Genomic DNA, 20291 nt, shown 5'->3' with positions numbered 1-20291 from the left:
AACTTCCTTCTCACAGTCTGAAACTTTGTAATATGTTTATATCAATCCCTTCAAATGGATGACTCTCTTCCCCAGTTCTGGTCCTTCTAAGAAATTTCCACACCTACAGCTAAATAAAATCCTATTTTACATCCCCAAAACCTCACTGGTGTTAAAATGATTACGGCAAGACTATCTCATAATCAGCAATTTAGAGTTTATATCATGTAGACAAACTCAATAAGCGCGGATGGAGAACTGTAGAGAGTCATAGAATTGACATCCATAAACAGCTCAAATCATCCCAAACTCAAAAATTTAGTCTGCAATAACAAGCACACAAAGCACACCATAATGTTCCTCTGTTGGTTCATTTAAACGAATACAAAAAACTAAACTGAAATTACAACATGTACTTATTTATCAGAATTTTTGTGCATGTATTTGCAGTCGCATTAAATAATGAAATGAGAAAAAACGATTACTTTGAATATATTTAGTCCATTGTTTTATTAAAGTCTATTCTGATCGATTATCTTACTAACTAGTTATAGCATTTGAATTCGAAATCTTCAATTAATTATAGAATTATAGAATAGGTTTATCAAATATAAATGTAGTAAAAAAATGATTCAAGAAATATGCTGGTGTTTCTGAGAACAAATGAGTTCAGGCATAAACAGGCCAGTTGTGGATTCAAGATGTTTATTTGGTGTACATTGAAAAATGAAAATTAGCAAACGCAACCAGATTACCCAGAACGAGATTAAATGCGTCCAGGCAACTCAGCTGCCCTAATTTCAGTTTTCTAAAAAAGGGAAATCTTGCCTTGCAGACTCAGACACGGTACTAACAAATGATAGCCCGAAACATCTTTCTGTAGTGTAGGAAAAACAATTCCAAAAGTGTTTCCAACATGTTAAGAAAACAAAAGCACGACATATTGTAAATACTTGGGCAGTAAAAAGTAGATACACAGCATTTTGTGTTAAAATAAGAATATCTGACAAAATATATTTTGTTTACAAAACTTTGTTACGCGAGACTACACTTAAAGCATCTGTTAAATGGCGCGTTTATATATATTATCATACATGTCCATATTGCACGTGAATCATCGGAAAACTTGGTCCTCCCTTTGGCACAGACAGCTGTAGTAAATGTGGTCTGTCTTGACCGGGAGCAGAAGAAAAGGATTGAATAGAAATCATACAAGCATCTTAAGAGTACATGTAAGACTGAATAACACAATACTTGGTTTTGCCACGTTCTCTCCTTCCTTTTGTTCTGTCCGTGCCTCTCTGTGTCCAGCGTTGTGCTTTATCGTGTCATTTCATTGGTCCCTCGACTCATACAACAACTTGGCAGCCTGTGGACGAAAAACACGTAACAAATGAGTAAACAACGCGTGTGCCCTGAAATTCAATAAATCGCATCAGAAAGCACAGCAAGAATTAAAACTGGGCGATATATCAAATTATGTTGAAAATGTATTATTTGCCTTGAAATGTAGCAAATGCATAAATACATTTAAATGATCGGATAAAAATGACACAATGCACACATTCACTGCAACCTACTTTGTGCATGGCTGCGAGCCAGGCGGACGCGACACGCTTGTCATCAGCCGTCTCCATGTGGAGCTCCTGAAGGTTCTGAGTTCCTGGGGGCTTGTACTGTAGTACCATACCGCTGGCACGGAGGGAACCCCCTATAACAGGTCAAAGGTCAGTGGTAGGGTTGCAACATCATAGGATATATTTGTCTGTATAACAAACAAAGTTTAGAATTCAATGGGTAAATGTACGATATGTGAGATATTGATGCTGAAAATAAGTAAATCATGGATATGAATATCTAATGCGACTATTAAAGTGAACAGACACGGTGCTTCATTTTTAAAAATGCCAACATGGATGAGGACAAATCCATCATGGCTATCCATTCACTCACCCTATCATCCACATTTACAATTATAAATTTGTCCAACTTAGACAAAATAGAGAATCAGGTTTATAGCAAGCACAAACTGCATCGAAGAAAAATACACAACGTTCTGAACATCAACAAACTGAGGAACCATCTCAACGGCACAACAGGGCACATGCAGCCTTTCATGAGATTGTAAAGTTCACACGGGTAATGAGTGCATGCCGGGTAACTAACTTCCTATACAAGCATGATACTGATAAACAAGGAAAAGTACTGAAATGGCAAACACACCGGAAATCGAGAGGGAAAAACACAGAGAGGAAAAGGGACGCTGACCTTCAGATAAATGACTGTCCAGCAAACTGGTGTAAGAGCATATATCTTTCTCTTAATGCACAAGAGAAGAGTCAAAATAGAGAAGAAAAAAATAAGACAGAAAGATAAGTGTTCATTTTAAGTTTAGGTGTATGTATGCATCGTATATTGATGTATACAGAGGCTTCAAAAACATTTGAACATTAGTTAAAGGAACAGTTCACCCCTAACAATGAAAATTCTGTCATCATTTACTCACCGTCACGTAGTTCCAAATCTGTATACATTTCTTTGTTCTGACAAACACAGAGAAAGATATTTGGAAGAATGCTTGTTCTTGGCCACCATTGACTACCATAGTAGGAAAAATGACTTAATGATTTCTTTTTGTTGAACACAAAAGAAGACATTTTAAAGAATGTAGGTAAGCAAACAGTTCTGGGGCACTTTTGACTACCATTGTCATTTTTCCTACTATGGGAGTTAATAGTGACCACACTCTAAAAAAAATCCGTAAAAATAGGGCACAATATACTGTATTAATATGAAGGAATTTTCAGTATTCATTTTTTTACAGATTTTTACATGTATTTTACATTTAGCATCTGCATTAAATTAAATTACATTTTAGCATTAACGGAAATGTCCGTAAAATAAATGAAAATGTACTGGTAATTTTCTGCCAGTACTTTATCCCTTTTTTACAGGATTTTTTTTACATCGCAAGAACTGTTTGCTTACAAACATTCTTCCAAATATCTTTCTCTGCGTTTCATCAGAACAAAGAAACTGATACAGATTTGGAACAACTCGAGGGTGAGTAAATGACAGAATTGTTATTATGGGGTGAAGCCTTTAATGTCATTGCATGTTGTAACAAAATATTCAAGGATGTGCTCAAAAACATCTTGAGGCCAGTATTCCAGCTGTATAGAGTCACGTTTGCTCAGTATTAGACTAGAACGTTAATAGCCATCAGAATCGAGTTAAAGCAGAAATCCAACCAACATATGAAAGAAGAAGAACAGAAATATAAACCATCAAACCTCCTTAAGCTTTCAAATAATACACATATTACACCGATCAGATTCATGCTGAATCCTCATATTCTTGTGCAACAAAATAACACTAGTAGAAGTCTATTGATCAAGTACCACAGGAAGTTACAGCATGGCTTCTTGGATCCATCAGGAGTCCATTATAAGTCATCACATTGTGATAAATGCAGATTGCGTTATTCACACACGCAGCACTCTAATAAGACTTCTCTCAGACGGTTGACACTCCATTTGTGCTTGTCTAGATTTTTTTACTAATAGTACTTTATCAGCAATGATAAAGGAGCATTCACTTACAAATTCCCAAATACTACTTGGTTTTGGACATACAGTATGTAGTTTTGCACATTCCCAATACTGCCGTCTGTAAAAACACAAAGGTGTGGTCAATTTTAAGTGCAAACGTGCCAAGATCAGTGCTGGACTTTAAAAGGTTTGAGTTCCTCTAAACATCATTACATTTTGTTAGGCTCTGCCGCACAGTCACAGAAATCAATAGCTCTGTGAATCTGTAGCAATGAAACATCTAATAAGATCCCTTTACTTAAAGGTCCAGTGTGTCATTTTTGGGATGATCTATTGATAGAAATGCAAGACTACGCTTTGAGAGGTGTATAAAGAGCTTATGTTATGTTTTTATGACCTTAGAATGAGCAATTTCTATCTACATACACCGCGGGTCCCCTTGCATGTCATTCGCAACCTTGCCGCTAGATTTCACTGACTGGACCTTTAAAAGCTCACCTCCTGAGGTCGGACCGTCAGTCAACACCTGCATGCTGGAAATGCGAGACAGCTCCACCTCAAAATGACTGTCGCCATCTAAGAAGAGATATCTGAGAAAACAAGGGAATGGTGCATTTACGGTACATCACATTCAGCGTCACTTTGTGTTTCTTTGCGTACCTGTGATTATTGGACAAGCGGCAGACCGTGGTCTCGGATTTCTCCGAGGAATCCACTTTGACCAGGAACGTTCCACCTGCAATGCACAAAAAAAGCGCCAAGGGAGGATTTGAGTTTGGTTACGCTGCTTCACCCGTGGCCCTGATCGCCATTGCCTGGTGTGTCATAGGTCATCCCTACAAAGCTTTCTTAGTTAGTTAATGACGAACAGCATGTGAGAAACTTTTTGCTGAGCAAAATAGTGAAGCGCGTGACTTCACAGTGAATCTTTTTAGCTGATCCTGCGATACACATGTGGTTTTAAATCTGATGATATTTGCTTCTCGCTTAAAGGCAGAATTTTGCAGAACATAAGCTAATACTGTACAATGAGGTTCCATTTGCTGACATTAGACATCAACTAACAACAAACTCAATGTCTAGAACATGTATTTATCTTAATACATGTCATTTCATTATTTACTAATACATTTTACAGTCAATAGTTATGAGTTAATGTACTAATGAACTTACATTAAAAAAAACGTGACCAAGTGTATTGCTTTTAAAGGGAAAATTCACGCAAAATTAAAAATTCTGTAATCATTTACTCACCTTCGAGTTGTTCCAAATCTGTATAAATGTCTTTGTTCTGATGAACACAGAGAAAGATATTTGGAAGAATGCTTATAACCAGACAGATTTTGCCCCCCATTGACTCCCATAGTAGGAAAAAATACAATGGCAGTCAAAAGTGCCCCAGAACTGTTTGCTTTCCTACATTCTTCAAAATGTCTTCTTTTGTGTTAAACAGAACAAAACAAAAAAACGATAAAGCAATTTTTCCTACTATGGGAGTCAATAGGGGGCAAAAACTGTATGGTTACAAGCATTCTTCCAAATATCTTTCTCTGTGTTCATCAGAACAAAAACATTCATACACATTTGGAACAACTCGAAGGAGAGTAAATGATGACAGAATTTTCATTTTTGGGCGAAGTATCCCTTTAACCATGATAAATCCATAAATGTTTGAAAAATCATCCCTCATTGTCAGTTCATCTAATGTGAATGAGACCTTATTATCCAAGCACCCACGCACACACACAGCAGGTCACCACATTATCTTTCAGTAGTAAAGCAGAACGTCAGGTAAAGGTTTATTCGTTAAGACAGGGCACGCTGGAGAGCAGTTATGTAACACACACACTCTTCATGGCCTTATATCATCTTAAAGGTTGTATTAGCCACTAATAGCCACTACTTCATTCTGTGAATGAAATAGAGGGTGTATGTGCGTCAATACACTCGAGTTTCAACACGTGCTTGTCGAACCCTACCGGCAGTGAGCACTTTAAGCTGTTTGTCGTAAAACTCCACCTCTTTCTGCGAGATGAGGCTGCATTCGGGACACTGTCTCACCGGATCCACGAAACACATCCTGGGAAGAGCCACTTTCTGACTGCAGCACTTATCGCAGAAACACCGGCCGCAGCGTCGACAGTGATGCTGATGGACAGAGGAAACACTCATCAGTGTCCACTTACATCCACTACATGAGCACAACCACATAAGCGCTTCGGACACAGTTCACGGCGAAAGAAGGAAGGAAAAGAGGATTAAAAGGAAATAGGAAGTGCTAAAAAGGAAATTGCAAAACTTCAACATACTGAAAAGAAACAAAACTGTTGCCACAGCACAAGACACAAGATTCATTTCCTACACCAATACTACCCCTGACACATTGGGTAAAGATCTCTGCTTACCTTTCTGGTGATGAAGTCAAACTTAGTGTCACACTGCATGCATCTGGGGCACTAGAAAATAAAGGATAAAGAATGGACTTTCAATACCCTTTAAAACACACACATAAGCATAAGTGCACATAACTCAACAAGTCAATAAAGTTTCATTTAGAAAGTGTGGCAGAACACCCTAGAGACTAGCCCAGTTTAGCTCTCATGTCTGGGCTCTGCAGCAAAATAATCAAGGCCAAAATGTAACTTTTGAGGACTGACAGGGCCAACAATAGCAACAGTAACAACGTTTGAGTATCAGTTCGGGTCTGAGAACCTGATACATGTTCTCAATAATAGTGGCCTGTATGTCATCAGCTTTATAACCTAATAGACTCATCTAATATGGTACAGCATCATAAAGATCTGTTCCTCCAAATATTTACTTACGCTATAATTTTGACTCATCTCTCGGTTCACAAAAACAAACATAAAATGTATTTTCGGCACTGCACCAACATAAATATTACAATACACGCGGTTTTGAAATATCGCTAGAGGATATGAACTGAGAAGTGAAGGTAAGTTACATCTAACCTTTCAACTACCTTCATGATCACGTAAAGCATCATTGACTCTAACACAGTAGTTCTCAAACTGGGGGCCCCGAGATGGATCCAGGGGGGCCACAGATTTTGTGGCATTTTATGAAATATAGAAATTGATCATAGATTTTATGCAATCAAACATCAGAAAAATAAGACCACCAGACAAAAGAATTGATGTTTCAGCATTGTATAACCGAATATGTTTTTTTTAAAGAAAAATGTTAAATTTAAGATTATAAGTCTTTATTTGGGGGGCCACAAAGTGGCACTCTACACAAAGGGGGCCTTACAACGAAAAAGTTTGAGAACCACTGACATAATGCAAAGGACCAGAAAAGGTACTAATGTGGAGAAAGCTCCTTCCACTGGTAAACATTACGTATATTGAACTTTTCTTCTGACATATTTCTCGCCATGCAATGTAAGGAAATTCTAAGCGATGTACTTTCGTCGTTAGTTTATTACTATTTTTAATGAAAAGTGCTCAAGTTGCATATTTTGGGGCTATTTTCTTCATTATGCACGAGAGGGCGTGGCATGGTGATTTGACAGTCGTCCAAAAGGATTGGATGCAAATTTTCATTTGCTGCTGGGAAGTTCGTGAAGATCAAGATTTAAACGCAATGTGAACAGCTTTAACTCACATTAAGTGACGTCAACATTCACTCTATAAACATAAGCATAGCAACATGCATTGATTTGCGTATAAGCCTGTTCACCTAAACAGAAGTTTGATTTAAAACACCACTTGAGAAACTCGAGAAGAATTTCTGATGGCTCTTGTTGGCTTGAGCAAACAACGCCCAAACATAGAGACCAATAACAGGACCATCATATGCGACACATTTTCATTACCTCTTTATCCGGAACCCACTGCGGCTCGTCCAGGGCAAACGGGCTGTTGAAAGCTCCGTTCTCGGGTACCATGCGGAGTCCGCTCGGGCTCCGAACCAGCTTCTTTCCGTCAGGCACCTCGGACATGTTTGTGTTTATGAGTGCGCATCTGCTGCCTGCCAGACCGAAGAGAAGCAGAGACATCAACAGCACAACCAGACGCACGGAGAACTTCAACATAAGAGTCCCTCGTTTCACTATAAGAGTCCATTTAAAATGATTATCGTAATGATATAGTATTTTTTTTTGATTGAGTAAATGGTATAATTATTTTAATTTAATTTTGATTTATTTGACCACGTACACTACCGGTCAAAAGTTTGGAATCACTTGACAAAAATGTTTCTCATGCTCTTAAAAATCTTTTAATCTGAAGATGTGTTTCAATGTTTGAAATTACTTGTGTGGACAAAAATATAATCGTTTTTATATTAATTTCTTTCGAGAAAGCTTTTTTTTAATGGATTACTTGGACAAAATAATTAATAAAAAGCAGTCAATAAGAGTCCAGCATAGATCGCTTCAATACTGTTTAAAAAGCGCCCCATGTTGAGACATCAAAAAGCTGGCTTATAAAATGCCAAGAGAACGATTTTGCAAATTCTAGTCAAAGTGACTTTAAATGTTTTAACAGAACGTAGTTCATTCATTTTTGATGCTTTTAGTCAAAACATGATTCCCACAGTGACAACTGTATTATTCCCTTGTTCTGGTGAGTTTACTATTATTCTAAAATGTGGAAAAAATATAAATAAGGAATGAATGAATGGAAAGAATGAATCCCAAACTTTAAAGTCCCCGTGAACCGGAAGTTGCGATCGTTTTTACCTCCGTGTTTTGACGCATTTCCGAGTGAAATGGAATTTCTAATGATGAAAATAGTGGGCGTGGCTTTCGTCTTTCTCTGCGATTTGATTGGATGTATAAAAACAGCCGTTGCATTTTGAAATGGAACTGGCAGCAGACTGACAGTTGAAGGGGAGGAGTTAACAGATGCTCCGCCCAAGCCGTCTAACATACGTCATTTAAGATGGAAAGTCATTACAGCAAGGAGGTGCATTTTCAGATTTTAGCTAAAGATTATGAGAGCACACGAATTTTAAAAAGAGAATGGTCCACATTGATAAACTATTTACAATAAAGGCTGCAATATTTCATGAAAAAATAGGCATTGTAATTTTTTATTTCACTGGGACTTTAATATACAAGTGTTGTGGGCTATATTAATGCCATGTATTTTAAAATTCACCGGTTTTTCTTGATGTCAGAGATGAAAAAAATGTGAAAGCGCTATAGCTATCAATTTGAATTGAAAAATATTATTTGCAGTAGTCAATAATAACAATAACTTATGATAACAATTGCGTAAGAATAGATTTGTTGTTTTCGATCAATTTGTTATTCAAATGTGTCAATGAGTTTTACATTTTTAAGCTTTGCTTAAAATTAAGTATTACTACAATAAGTACTTGAAAATTGTCTGCTGGCTTTCAAAACCTTCCAGGAATCTAATGAATGTTGCCGGTAGTGATCATCAGTGATCTCACTGTGAATCACTGCATGTCTGAAGCGCAATGGAAGTGCCACCGTGGCCTTAAAAAGACAAACCTACATCCATCCCACAGTGAAACAGAACTTGTTTTATGTGTGCATACATTACACTGTGTGTTGCACCTTAAATCCACACGATCGCTGTGTGTGTGGGTATATATATATATATATATATATATATATATTCAAGAGGTTTTTTTATCTGGATCAGTATCCGATAAGTGTTCAATCTGGATCACCGCAGCAGTAACAGCAGGCGCACCAGAGGGAAGCGCGAGGAGACCTCCAGAAGAAAACTCCTTCTGCCCAAAACCAGCATGTTCTCAAAATTCACATCTATCCTACAGCATGCAGTCGAAGCGGTGAGACTTTTAAAAACTATATATCACAGTGTTTATACGACTGTGGGCCTGAAAACTGATTAAGTCGCTCTCAGTCAGTCAGTTTGTGTTGGTGGCCTGCTAGCCAAACACACGATCTAACAGCTAATGTGTAACAACAGATTCCAAATAAAAACCGTTTAAAAGCTTTTAACTATATCGTGACGTGTGTGAGGGTGTGTGTGTCATTTTGAGTATATTTTATTGTGTTTTTATGAACAGTCGCGTCAAAGTGAGCCTTTGTTTGCACTTTAACGTTATTTAGCAAGTGCTAACTATTGCGCAATTTGATTTTATTTCACTAAAATGTCTTCATGAACGCAGACGATTTAGGCTTTTAATGAATATACATTTGTAGTATTGTAGTATTTGTAGTCTTGTGACGTTTCGTGAGATGTAGTGCCAGTAGCATGTGAAATAAACACTATGTGGTTTTGTATTAGCCAGTTAGCATGCTAGCAGCTCATCGTAGGATGTAAACAAACCAGTTTCTATGCTACGTGCATGCAAATCAGAACTATCAAATCTAACGTCATCTTACCATAACTACATTTAAATAAAAAAGTCCTCTTACCACGTCGAAACAGCAAATTATTTTAGATATGCGTACGATATATACAATGTTGGTATTTCATTACATGTTATGACAGTTGTATATTTGTTTGTTATAGAAGTTCTGCTTATTTCAAACGTGCGTCTTGTTTTGCCTCATTTGTTGTATATTTATACACTTCGGTAAAATAAAGTACAAAATTACAGTGGGTTTCGAAAGTCTGACATTTTAAATATAGAAAAAAAACGAACAAATTATGTCATAAAATGAATTTATTGAATAGATGTTTCAGATTGAGCACTCATTTTTGGTCACTCATCGCATGCTCAGAAATGATTACAATTATTATATTACTTTGTTAATATTAACTTCAGGTCCTAACTCCTTGTTTTCAACTAAAGCACATAGCATCTCTAGTTCATGCTGTCATTATTGCGTAATGACATAGCAACCAAATATGAATAAATTCTGTGCATGTTCATTTTTCTGTTTAACTTTGCACTTATATCAAATCAAATCACTTTTATTGTCACATCACCACAGCACAAGTGCCTTAGTGAGTGAAATTCTTGAGAGCGTGCTCCAGAAATTGCAGAAACAATTTACATATAGACAGTACCATTTACATACAGACTTATACAGGTGACAATGTGCAATATACACATACATATACTCAGTACACACAGTGCACTATTAGACATACTTACAGTTATCAATACACATTATACACCGTATGTACACATTCTACATTATGTACACATATATATATACACACAATAATATGTGAAGGTGCAGCAGATTATACATAAACTGGATACGCAAATGTCATGGATGTGCATTGGATGATATCCAGTGGTAGCAGATAGATTGTTGTATTAGTGCAGTGTGTACGTGTAGTCCAGTTTGAACTGTGTTAGAGTTATATACGACTGACGACAGTGTAACTTATGATAAAATTGTATGTCAGCATAAAAAATGAATGTATATACATTTTTTTAAGCTTGCACCATCACTGCCCTTGCAAGAGGACTTTGTCTATCATTGGAAGGCCATCACACATTACTACATAGAGACTTCAGGTAAGAAATCACCGGCATGTGTTTGTAGCCTCTTGTTTCCTGGTGCAGTTCTCAATGAGTAATGATTTAAAAAGCAATACATAGGACAGTCTAATGTTTTATTGATGCCTTTTATTTTGCAATCCCGATAGAGAAACGCTGCATAAACCATTTCCAGTGAAAAGTGGGCGATCACTGCTGCAATCTGTCACCAATACGATCATTTGTTTGTATCTATGTAGATGACAAAGCCCCAGTGACGGATACCAACATTCCCTCCCACCTGGAGCAGATGCTGGATATTCTGACTCAGGAGGAGAGGGAGAGAGAGTCAGGCGAAACGGGACCTTGTATGGAGTATCTTCTTCACCACAAGATCCTGGAGACGCTCTTCACCTTGGGCAAAGCAGATGTGAGTCTTTGGTTGTTGGTGTTGTTCACTGATTTCCTGTCATTTACAGTACATACAAATAAAATCTCAGTTCACAACATAGGCAAATGCTTTGTTCAAAAGAAGCTTTGGCTCAAAAATTAAAATCAAATGTTAAGAGGTATTGAAGCCAAACCACTCCACCATCAAATCTTAGATCTGACTGCAGCAAAAATACTGCTAAAGTTTTAATGTGAGAGTATAGGTGTCTTAAAACTCAGACCTTTTTCTTTTGGCTCTGAAAGTTACAGCCATTTTTGTTGCAACCATAAATCTTGTCCCAGTGTGTTTTGCGCGATCCAGTTGAAATATGAAAGGGTAACTTACAAGCAAGATATATGGCTAAAAGTGCTCTAACAAAAGGCATCTGATGCTTCGACATGAGTTGTAATACTGTCTTTTTAATTTTTGTGTACTAGTGCCCACCTGGAATGAAACAGCAGGTTCTGACTTTCTACACCAAGTTGCTGGGCCGAATTCGCCAACCTCTCCTGCCTCACATAAATGTGCACAGACCTGTACAGGTGAGCCTAATGACCGTCCTCCACTATTCTCACATTAAATACTTACTATGTCTGAAACGCTTGCATTGTGTGGTATACACAAAAACAATGTATTGTGCGAAAATAAATGTTTTAAAGGTGTGTTTTATGTAGTCTTATCTGGTCATTCTCCTCAGAAAATGGTTCGCCTGTGTGGGGAAGTTCTGGCTGCTCCTACAGAGAATGAAGAGATCCAGTTTCTGTGTACAGTCTGTGCCAAACTTAAACAGGACCCCTACCTTGTCAACTTCTTCCTGGAAGTGAGTATTGGGGATGTGTGTGGCCAAAATAGCCTGTGGTGCTTTAAAATGCTGATTGGGTAGACATCTTGCTAGGTTTTGGAACAGCTGATATTCACCTTTGGCACTTTTCCATCTGTTTGTTTTGCAGAATAAGAATAAAAAGTCGGAGTCTGCTAAAGACGGTCGAGGTGAGGTGGTGAGAAAGGATCCGTCTTCTCCAGACACTGGACAGAATCAGAACCAAAATCTCAGATCGGCGCAGGAAAACGCAGCGTGTAAAGCCACCAGCCCATCAGCCGAGTCTAGTCTGTCCTCCGTGCACGCTACACTGGCAAACAGTGATAACTATAATCTAGTCGGCTCTCTACTCAACCTCACCAAGAGTCCGGTGAGTGCAACACAGCATCAACACAGTCGCCCCCTGCTGGCTAAATGAGACGAGATGTGTCCGTGTTGTTGTTGTTGTTCATGTGTGTGATGACTGAACCTGTCTTTCTTTCAGGATGGTCGTATCGTGGTGAAGGCGTGCGAGGGCCTGATGCTCATAGTCAGTTTACCTGAACCAGCTGCAGCCAAATGCCTGACAGAAAACACAGAGCTCATTCAACTCCTCACAGACCGACTGGCACAGTTCTACCGGGCCCTTCCTCAGTCCATGGACCCCCTTGACATTGAAACCGTGGAGTCTGTAAACTGGGGGTAAAAGAATGACACATCCTAAGACTTGCATTACAAAACCTAAAGTTTAACTTGCATGTCATTTTTGAAAAAAGACATCTGCTGAAGGAATACAAAAATGTTCTGTGTAATGACATGAAATGCTCGATTTATTCAAACGGATTGAAATGACAGAAGTAACATGAATATTTGATTCGTCGTGGAGCGGTTTCGTGTGTTTATTTTGAGTGTATGTGTTTGTGCAGGTTGGATGTGTACAATCTAAAGGAAGATGCTGCTGCTTTTGCTGGAAAACGTGCGCTCATCTCCTTCCTGTCGTGGCTGGACTACTGTGATCAGCTTATCAAAGAGGCTCACAAGGTAAAATCCTGCAGGCGATTCATTTGAAAATGTTCATACAGATGGCAGGACGTGTTTAATCTTTGTGTTTTTGCTTCTTTGTAGACGGCTGCCACAGTTCTGGCGCGGGCCGTGAGGGAACGGTTCTTTGTTGCTGTAATGGAGCCTCAGCTAATGCAAACGTAAGTGGCCGGTCATTCTGCAAATGTGTGTGTTGGCAGGAGAATGAGGGTGAACTGAGGTCAACATTAAAAGTATTTAAGCTCTCTTGGGTTTGTGTACCATTTTCACTCCGTTTACGCTAGCGCTCCGATCTCACTCACTCTGTGTTTCTTTGTTACGCCAGGTCAGAGGTCGGCATTCTGACCTCCACAGCTCTGTTAAACCGGATCATCAGACAGGTGACATCAGAGATGTTGTTGCAGGAGACTGTGTACTTTCTGTTGGGAGAGGAGACCGGCCCAGAGACGCTTGCAGGCATTACCAAACATCCCCTGAGATACAGACTTATAGAACACTGTGACCACCTGTCAGATGAGGTCATTCTGCCATCCGTGACCTCATTGGTTGCATTATTACCTAAAATCGAAATTAACACGGATCGTCTTTGGATATGAGAGGTTATCGATGTTACGTTTTGTGTGCTGTGTCCGGTTCTAGATCAGCATCATGACGCTAAGGCTGTTCGAGCATCTGCTGCAGAAACCGTGCCAGCACATTCTGCACAACCTGGTGCTGCGCTGCTTAGAGGAGCGCAACTACATGGAGAACAAACAGCCGGAGGAACGAGAAGAGCGAGAGCACATGGAGAACGGCCAGCCGCACGACGCCGTGTAAGAGTTCCCGTCCGCACTGCTGCTAAAGCGCTCGATCTTTCTGATCGATCGACTGCATGATGCTAAAACCTGATGCTTCGAGATGAATATTTTCAATGAATAAACCTGAAATGCAAGTCCAACCAAAGTGATATTTTTGAAATGTATATTTGTTTACTGAAAGTAAATAGAAATTATTTTGGTGTTAAAGTTTATTTTTCATGCCGCTTGCTTAACGTGGCAACGTTAGCTCAATGTTCAGTGTTTTGGGTGGAACCATGTTATTAGCATTATGACAGTTTTTGCCCAGTATCTTTGTAATTTGGTGTCACTAATGGTGCAGCCAATTCACATGGTCAGTATCTGCTTAATAAAGTCTCTGTGCACATTGTGGTGTAATGTTAAGAGCCAACCTACCATTTTGATTTCCACCCACTGATAATACTGTATATTCAAATATGAATCAAATATTAAAATTGTACGTTTCTACACATTCTACTGATGCACCCACAATGCAAAGTTGAAAGTCATGCATGATGTCAAGTAGCATTTTGCTTTATAAAACAGCTGTCAACTTTGTTAAAAAAACATAGTCATAATACAAACACTAGCACCTTGGTGCATTGCTGTAAAATGTGTGGTTGTATACTATATTTTTCATAAGGATGCATATACAAACATAAGTATTGCACCGCAACGGTTACAGTCATCTTTAACAATTGTGATGTGACTTTGGTGTTTGTTTTTATAAATCATAAATCATGTTCTTGCGTTGTAGCCTAATTCTATTGTCTTGCAATGTTTCCACAGAGACCTGGAAGAAGACCCGCTGTTCTCAGACCTGTCCCCTGATAACAGGCTCTCCAGCCCTGGTTGGTTGAGCTGCTCACCGCCACAGAGCACAGAACACACGAAGTCTGATGGGAAGACGGAGGTTCATAAAATAGTGAACAGGTAGCGCAGAATGGTCATGTACAACTGACAGCACACCTGCTCGATTCATCATTATGTACAGATTTCAGTATTTCGTGTTCTCTGTAGTTTCCTGTGTTTGGTGCCAGATGAGGCAAAATCTTCCTATCAAGTTGAAGGCACAGGCTATGACACCTATCTGAGAGATGCACACAGACAGGTGAGGAATTCATTTCTGCGTGTCCGTGTTGAGCTCATCTTGACAGCAGGGCTGTGTGAAATTTAAATAAATACATCTAATTTCATGTTTTTCATCTAAATGTTTTCTTTTGTAATCTGAAAAAATGCGTAGATTTTTTGTTTCATAATTGTATAAGATAAAACACAGCGTAAATGCACAAAAACAAAGGAAAGGTATGTCCTTATTTCATTGTTATAATATTGTGTGCCTGTATGTTGACAGTTTCGGGACTACTGTGGAGTTTGTCAGAGATGGGACTGGCGCAGCAGTCCTAAACCCTTTGATAAGTGTAATCTGGACGGCAGTTTTTTTGAGGGACACTTTCTCAAAGTTCTGTTTGACCGAATGGGACGAATCCTTGATCAGGTACGTGGGCCTTTTGTTTATTTTTTTGTTGCCCGATTTTAATTAGCAGCATGCAAGATTTTTTGGGTGACATTTTTCTCCCCAAAACAGTTTTTGATCTTTTGATCTTCCCCCGTCTCCATCTAGCCATATGATGTGAACCTGCAGGTGACGTCTGTGCTGTCTAAGCTGTCTCTGTTGCCTCACGCCCATCTTCACGAGTATCTTCTGGACCCGTACATTAACCTGGCGCCAGGCTGCAGATCTCTCTTCTCAGTCATCGTCAGGGTACGATTGCTTTCTTCCAGACTCAATCACTGCTTTAAACACAATAACATGCTTTTAAAATCATCCCAGCTCTGCAATTTTGGACGAATGACCCCTGTCCATTTTAATTCAGGATGCGTTACTGAAAACTGGCCCGGTTTTACCGTACCTAAATCTTTTAGCGTAACGTTGTGCGATGAATCAATATCCCAAATGTATTCTAGATTTGAGCCTATTGTTGTGATTGTTTTGATCAGGTGGTTGGAGATCTGATGTTAAGAACACACTGCATCCCTGAGTTCACCCCTAAACTTCTGCTGGTGAGGAAGAGACTTCTGGGGCTTGAACCAGAAGGCATGAGGTAAGAGCTCTCTGATCTTCCTGTCTATAATGCACTCTGGTACCATGTAAATTCATTTAGCAGAAGTGTCCTAACACTTTTTCTGGTGCCTTGGTTACAGAAGTTCCAAAAAACTTGTTCCTGTAACATATTTCTCTGATTTTAATGCTTTTATTCTACCAATCTCTAAAATAATTTTTTAAAGGGATACTTCACCCCAAAAAATTCTGTCATCATTTACTCACCTTCGAGTTGTTCCAAATCTGTATAAATTTCTTTGTTCTGATTAACGCAGAGAAAGATATTTGGAAGAATGCTTATAACCAGACAGATCTTGCTCCCCATTGACTCCTATAGTAGGAAAAATTAAAAAAAAAATTCTGTTGAATACAAAAGAAGACACTTTGAAGGATGCAAACAGTTCTGGGGCACTTTTGGTATTTTTTCCTACTATGGTAGTCAACATCTGATTGGTTACATCTGATTGGTTACAAGCATTCTTCCAAATATCTTTCTCTGTGTTCATCAGAACAAAGAAATGTATACAGATTTGAATCAACTCGAAGGTGAGTAAATGATGACCGAATTTTCATTTTTCATAAATATATATTTTGAAATAATATGTCTGATGAATAGGTCCTGTTTGTTTTCCAGCATTGATCACACCACGTTGCTTGAGGGGGTCATTGTTCTGGAGGAGTTCTGCAAAGAACTGGCAGCGATCGCGTTTGTAAAGTTCCACGCGTCCACGTCCACTTCTCCTTGATCCTCTCACGACTGTACAGGCAACACAAACTGATACTCAAACAGACGAAGGGGGGAACGACAAAACCAAACCTCCCTCATCCCTCAGCGCAGACTCCTGCCCGTCACAGGACTGCCATTCAAGAACGTTTCACGTCTTCTCTCTGGGAGGTTTCAGTTTGGTGGCCGAGCTCGCTGTTCTGAGACAGACGCAGCGGAGGAGAACTGCTTTTCAAAATAAGAATGAAATATAATCCTCACAGGACAGTCCAGCTAGAGATGGGTGAGAGATTTCTGGAGCATAAAGAGAAATGATATAACTAAAGTAATGTTAAGCCAAAAAATGAGGTCTAGAAGTAGGAAAACAAATCTACTTAATTCGATTCTAGTAATGAAAAAAACAAGAAGTTAAAAAATGACGTGTTAAATTAAATATTTAATTAATATTATTTGTCGTTAACAGTATCTAAGATACTGTCGTCTCTGTTCTTCTGAGATGAAGTCATTAGTACTGACACGAGTGTCAAATGCAACCAATTTATTTGTGATGTAAAATGACAATAACTCAGGATTCAAAACTGTTTTTAAACGATTGGAGAATCAGAAAGCGTTTTAAGCTCGTCCTCTCGGTTTCATTATAGTGTTGATTTCCGCTGTTACTCTTTTAATCCGAATGAAATGCAGTGTGGACTCGGAATTCAATTTCGCAGAGAGCTGTTCATCCTTTATGTTTTTGACAGTATTCCTAAACCATTTTTTGTTTTGTGTGTGCCTTGGTCTCAGCTAGACTGTAGCTGTGCCCTTCATCCTGTATCATCGTGTATTTGTTATTACTTTAAAATTACAAGGAATAGTTCACCAATCTTCACCCTTACGCTTTTTCAAACCTGTATTTTCTTTCTTCTATGAAAGGTGAAAGGTGTTATTCAGAATATCTCGGTGCTGTTTTATATTCAAGGTCAAGCTCGAAAAGCATTATACTGGTATTTTAAAAGTAGTTCCTACTATGAACCTGAAACTATACGATTTGAGAATCAGACTGAAATATATAATCTTTCCCTATTCTTTTTGAGCTTGACAGTATAAATAATGATTTACTTCTTGCTCGGACATTCAGCCTAACATATCGAAATAAAAAACACTGGTTTGGAACAACGTGAGGGTCATTGAAGAATGACAACATTTTTATTTGTGTACACTGTTGCTTTAAAAGTTGATCCATCTCGAGATGGTCAGCTGGAGTTTAGCTGCTTTAGCATTATGCATTTACATTATCGGACCGTGTGGAATTATACCAGCAATAGTGTTATTCATCAAGCGGCTCTCTGCTCTTTGGAAAGGGACAGACTGTTCTAAATGCACACTGTGTACATTTGGCAAAGACGGGGCACAGCTTGAAATATGTGTTCTTGTTCTCTGTTTTTTTTAAGAGAGCTGGCTTCCTGGGCCTTCTCAAAATAACTTGACATTGTGGCTTTTACGTAACGCTCTTTACAGGGTTTAAAATGTTTGGTAACATTTTTCTTAAACTTTCAAACATTAGCTTGCATTTTCCATCCACAACATAAGTGTTTAAAACATGTTATGGTTTGCATTTACAGACGCAGAAGTTGCACAATAGTGTATATTAAATTTGTTCAGTTTGTTCATGTGCAAAAACTAAATGTCTGTCTTTCAGTTTTCTTTATAAACCAAAGGAGCAACGGAGGAGAAGCGTGTTTTTTTTATTCTTGATCATGCACATTTTATACCGAGTTCTGAACTGTGTATATACAGATGTACAGTTATAACCGTAGTCATGTCTGGTGTGAAGTGCATGCGTGAGTTTATATGTTAATATGCAGAAAGAATATGACAGTCTTCTTTTGTTGCCTATTTATGGGGATATTTCTAATGCCTTATATTTAAAGCAGTCCTGTCCTGATTGTATTAGCGCTGCGTTTCTTATTTGGAGCTATGTTGTAAGGAAATGTATTGGTTAGAAAAGATACTGGGCTTTCTCATGTGAAAGTGTCTATAGTTTAGGTTTCTATGAATTTCATCTGCTTTCATTGTTCTGCTAAACTGATTTCTTCTCTTCACTTGTACAGCTGATGCTCACCCATTTGTCAGACGTATTGAATTTATGTACTGTATCACTGCCAGGGTTTCACAATATGACACAATTTAGATGATCAAGGTGTTAAACAGGCATCATTTGAGGGGTGAGATTTGCCATGTGATATCATTTGCTTGGTTTTGTTGAGACTGTAAACCTCCTCCGAGAGATTTGCTCTGTCCTGTGGCTTTCACTCCGTCCCTATTAAAACATTCGCTTTCTTCAGATTTGTTTTGGAGTGGTTTGATTTGGCAGCTGTCTGTTTTGCAAAACTTCAGTGTGTTTGAAACCTCCAAGATACGTTTCCCATCATATGGAGTCAAACTTTAAAAGCATGTGGGGAGTGATGTTGGGAGATTTTGTATTTCAACTGGCTGGATACAAGAACAGGAGATGCTCGGGAAGGTAAAAATATACACAAGAAAAATGAAAAATGTGCTTTAAAAAAACAGCATCCAAAGGTTTTAACAAGTAGGGCTGGATAAGGTATTATGTTATTTTTAACATTTTTATTTTATTGTTTTGTTACATTATTTGTTTTATATACAACTGCACAAAATGTATCATCTAAAAATTGAGAAAGATTTGATTGTCAATGGAATTGAAATCTTTGAAATTAATGTATCACTTTTAATGTCATAATTTCATAAAATCAAAACACACAGATGTATAAAAATATCTTATAAAATTGTACATCTTTGTTGGTATAACCTAGTTTTACAACTAAACTAGTTTTGCTAGCCAGTAATAATTATCAGGTTTCAATTTCGTTTTTCAATTAATGCATTCAATAATGTAAAAAAAATAATAATATACTGAAGCCTATAAACTACCGATGTTGTTAAAGTATCCTATTACAGGGCAGTAAGCAGGAACACCCTTCTTCAGGACACGCCCGAGCCGAGCATCCTGCAACTCAATGGATGTTGAATGCGCACTGCTGGACGACAAGGGTGAGCGTCATCCTCCCACAGCATCCTCCCACAGCATCACTCAGACGCAGCATCAGGACCGGACACGCTGTTCCTAGAAATGTCTGTGCGCGGTGAGTGTGACATCATCACATGAGCACCTGTCATTTCCCGTAACTCCTGTCATCGCAATCGTACCTCGTGTTGAATAATTTATCTTCTGCTTTGCCGGCACGAATTTTGCTGTGAAAAGCTTTTTCCATCCTCTCATCCATAATACAACATAGGCTATCGATTTACTTAATAACCTTTACTTCACTCAGTATCAATTAATCACCTTGAATCGCAATATATATATATATATATTTCATTTTAAACGTAAACCAAAATGATCGGAATGAAAGGGTTTCGTCGCCACAAAAGTGTAGAGGAGTTATT

The 20291-nt window shown here is 38.4% G+C and overlaps 2 protein-coding genes across 3 annotated transcripts; one reads left to right on the top strand and one right to left on the bottom strand.

Moving 5' to 3' along the window:
- Positions 1-643: 643 nt before the first annotated feature.
- Positions 644-7577, bottom strand: zfyve21 (zinc finger, FYVE domain containing 21). 2 transcript variants are annotated; one of them, XM_057342795.1, is made up of 8 exons: positions 7369-7577; positions 5936-5986; positions 5510-5678; positions 4191-4266; positions 4029-4120; positions 2248-2298; positions 1560-1690; positions 644-1348 (listed from the first exon to the last, which is right to left on the bottom strand). In XM_057342795.1, exons 1-8 carry the CDS (start codon positions 7549-7551, stop codon positions 1313-1315), a joined length of 789 nt encoding a protein of 262 aa, XP_057198778.1. In that variant the 5' UTR covers positions 7552-7577; the 3' UTR covers positions 644-1312. The 2 variants fall into 2 exon arrangements, with proteins under 2 accessions (XP_057198778.1, XP_057198779.1); XM_057342796.1 differs by lacking the exon at positions 2248-2298 and having other exon boundaries at positions 7369-7575.
- Positions 7578-8989: 1412 nt separating this feature from the next.
- fhip2a (FHF complex subunit HOOK interacting protein 2) lies at positions 8990-19169 on the top strand. The gene is made up of 17 exons (XM_057341288.1): positions 8990-9320; positions 10892-10970; positions 11192-11361; positions 11799-11903; positions 12059-12181; positions 12312-12551; positions 12666-12862; positions 13087-13201; positions 13286-13362; positions 13527-13719; positions 13841-14013; positions 14806-14949; positions 15037-15127; positions 15371-15514; positions 15641-15781; positions 16018-16121; positions 16755-19169. Exons 1-17 carry the CDS (start codon positions 9276-9278, stop codon positions 16864-16866), a joined length of 2253 nt encoding a protein of 750 aa, XP_057197271.1. The 5' UTR covers positions 8990-9275; the 3' UTR covers positions 16867-19169.
- Positions 19170-20291: the final 1122 nt, after the last annotated feature.

Source organism: Triplophysa rosa, linkage group LG9 (genome assembly GCF_024868665.1).
Source record: "Triplophysa rosa linkage group LG9, Trosa_1v2, whole genome shotgun sequence".
NCBI classification, from domain to species: Eukaryota; Metazoa; Chordata; class Actinopteri; order Cypriniformes; family Nemacheilidae; genus Triplophysa; species Triplophysa rosa.
Note: the sequence above shows the minus strand (reverse complement) of the source record. Positions and strands in the feature narration are given on the sequence as shown.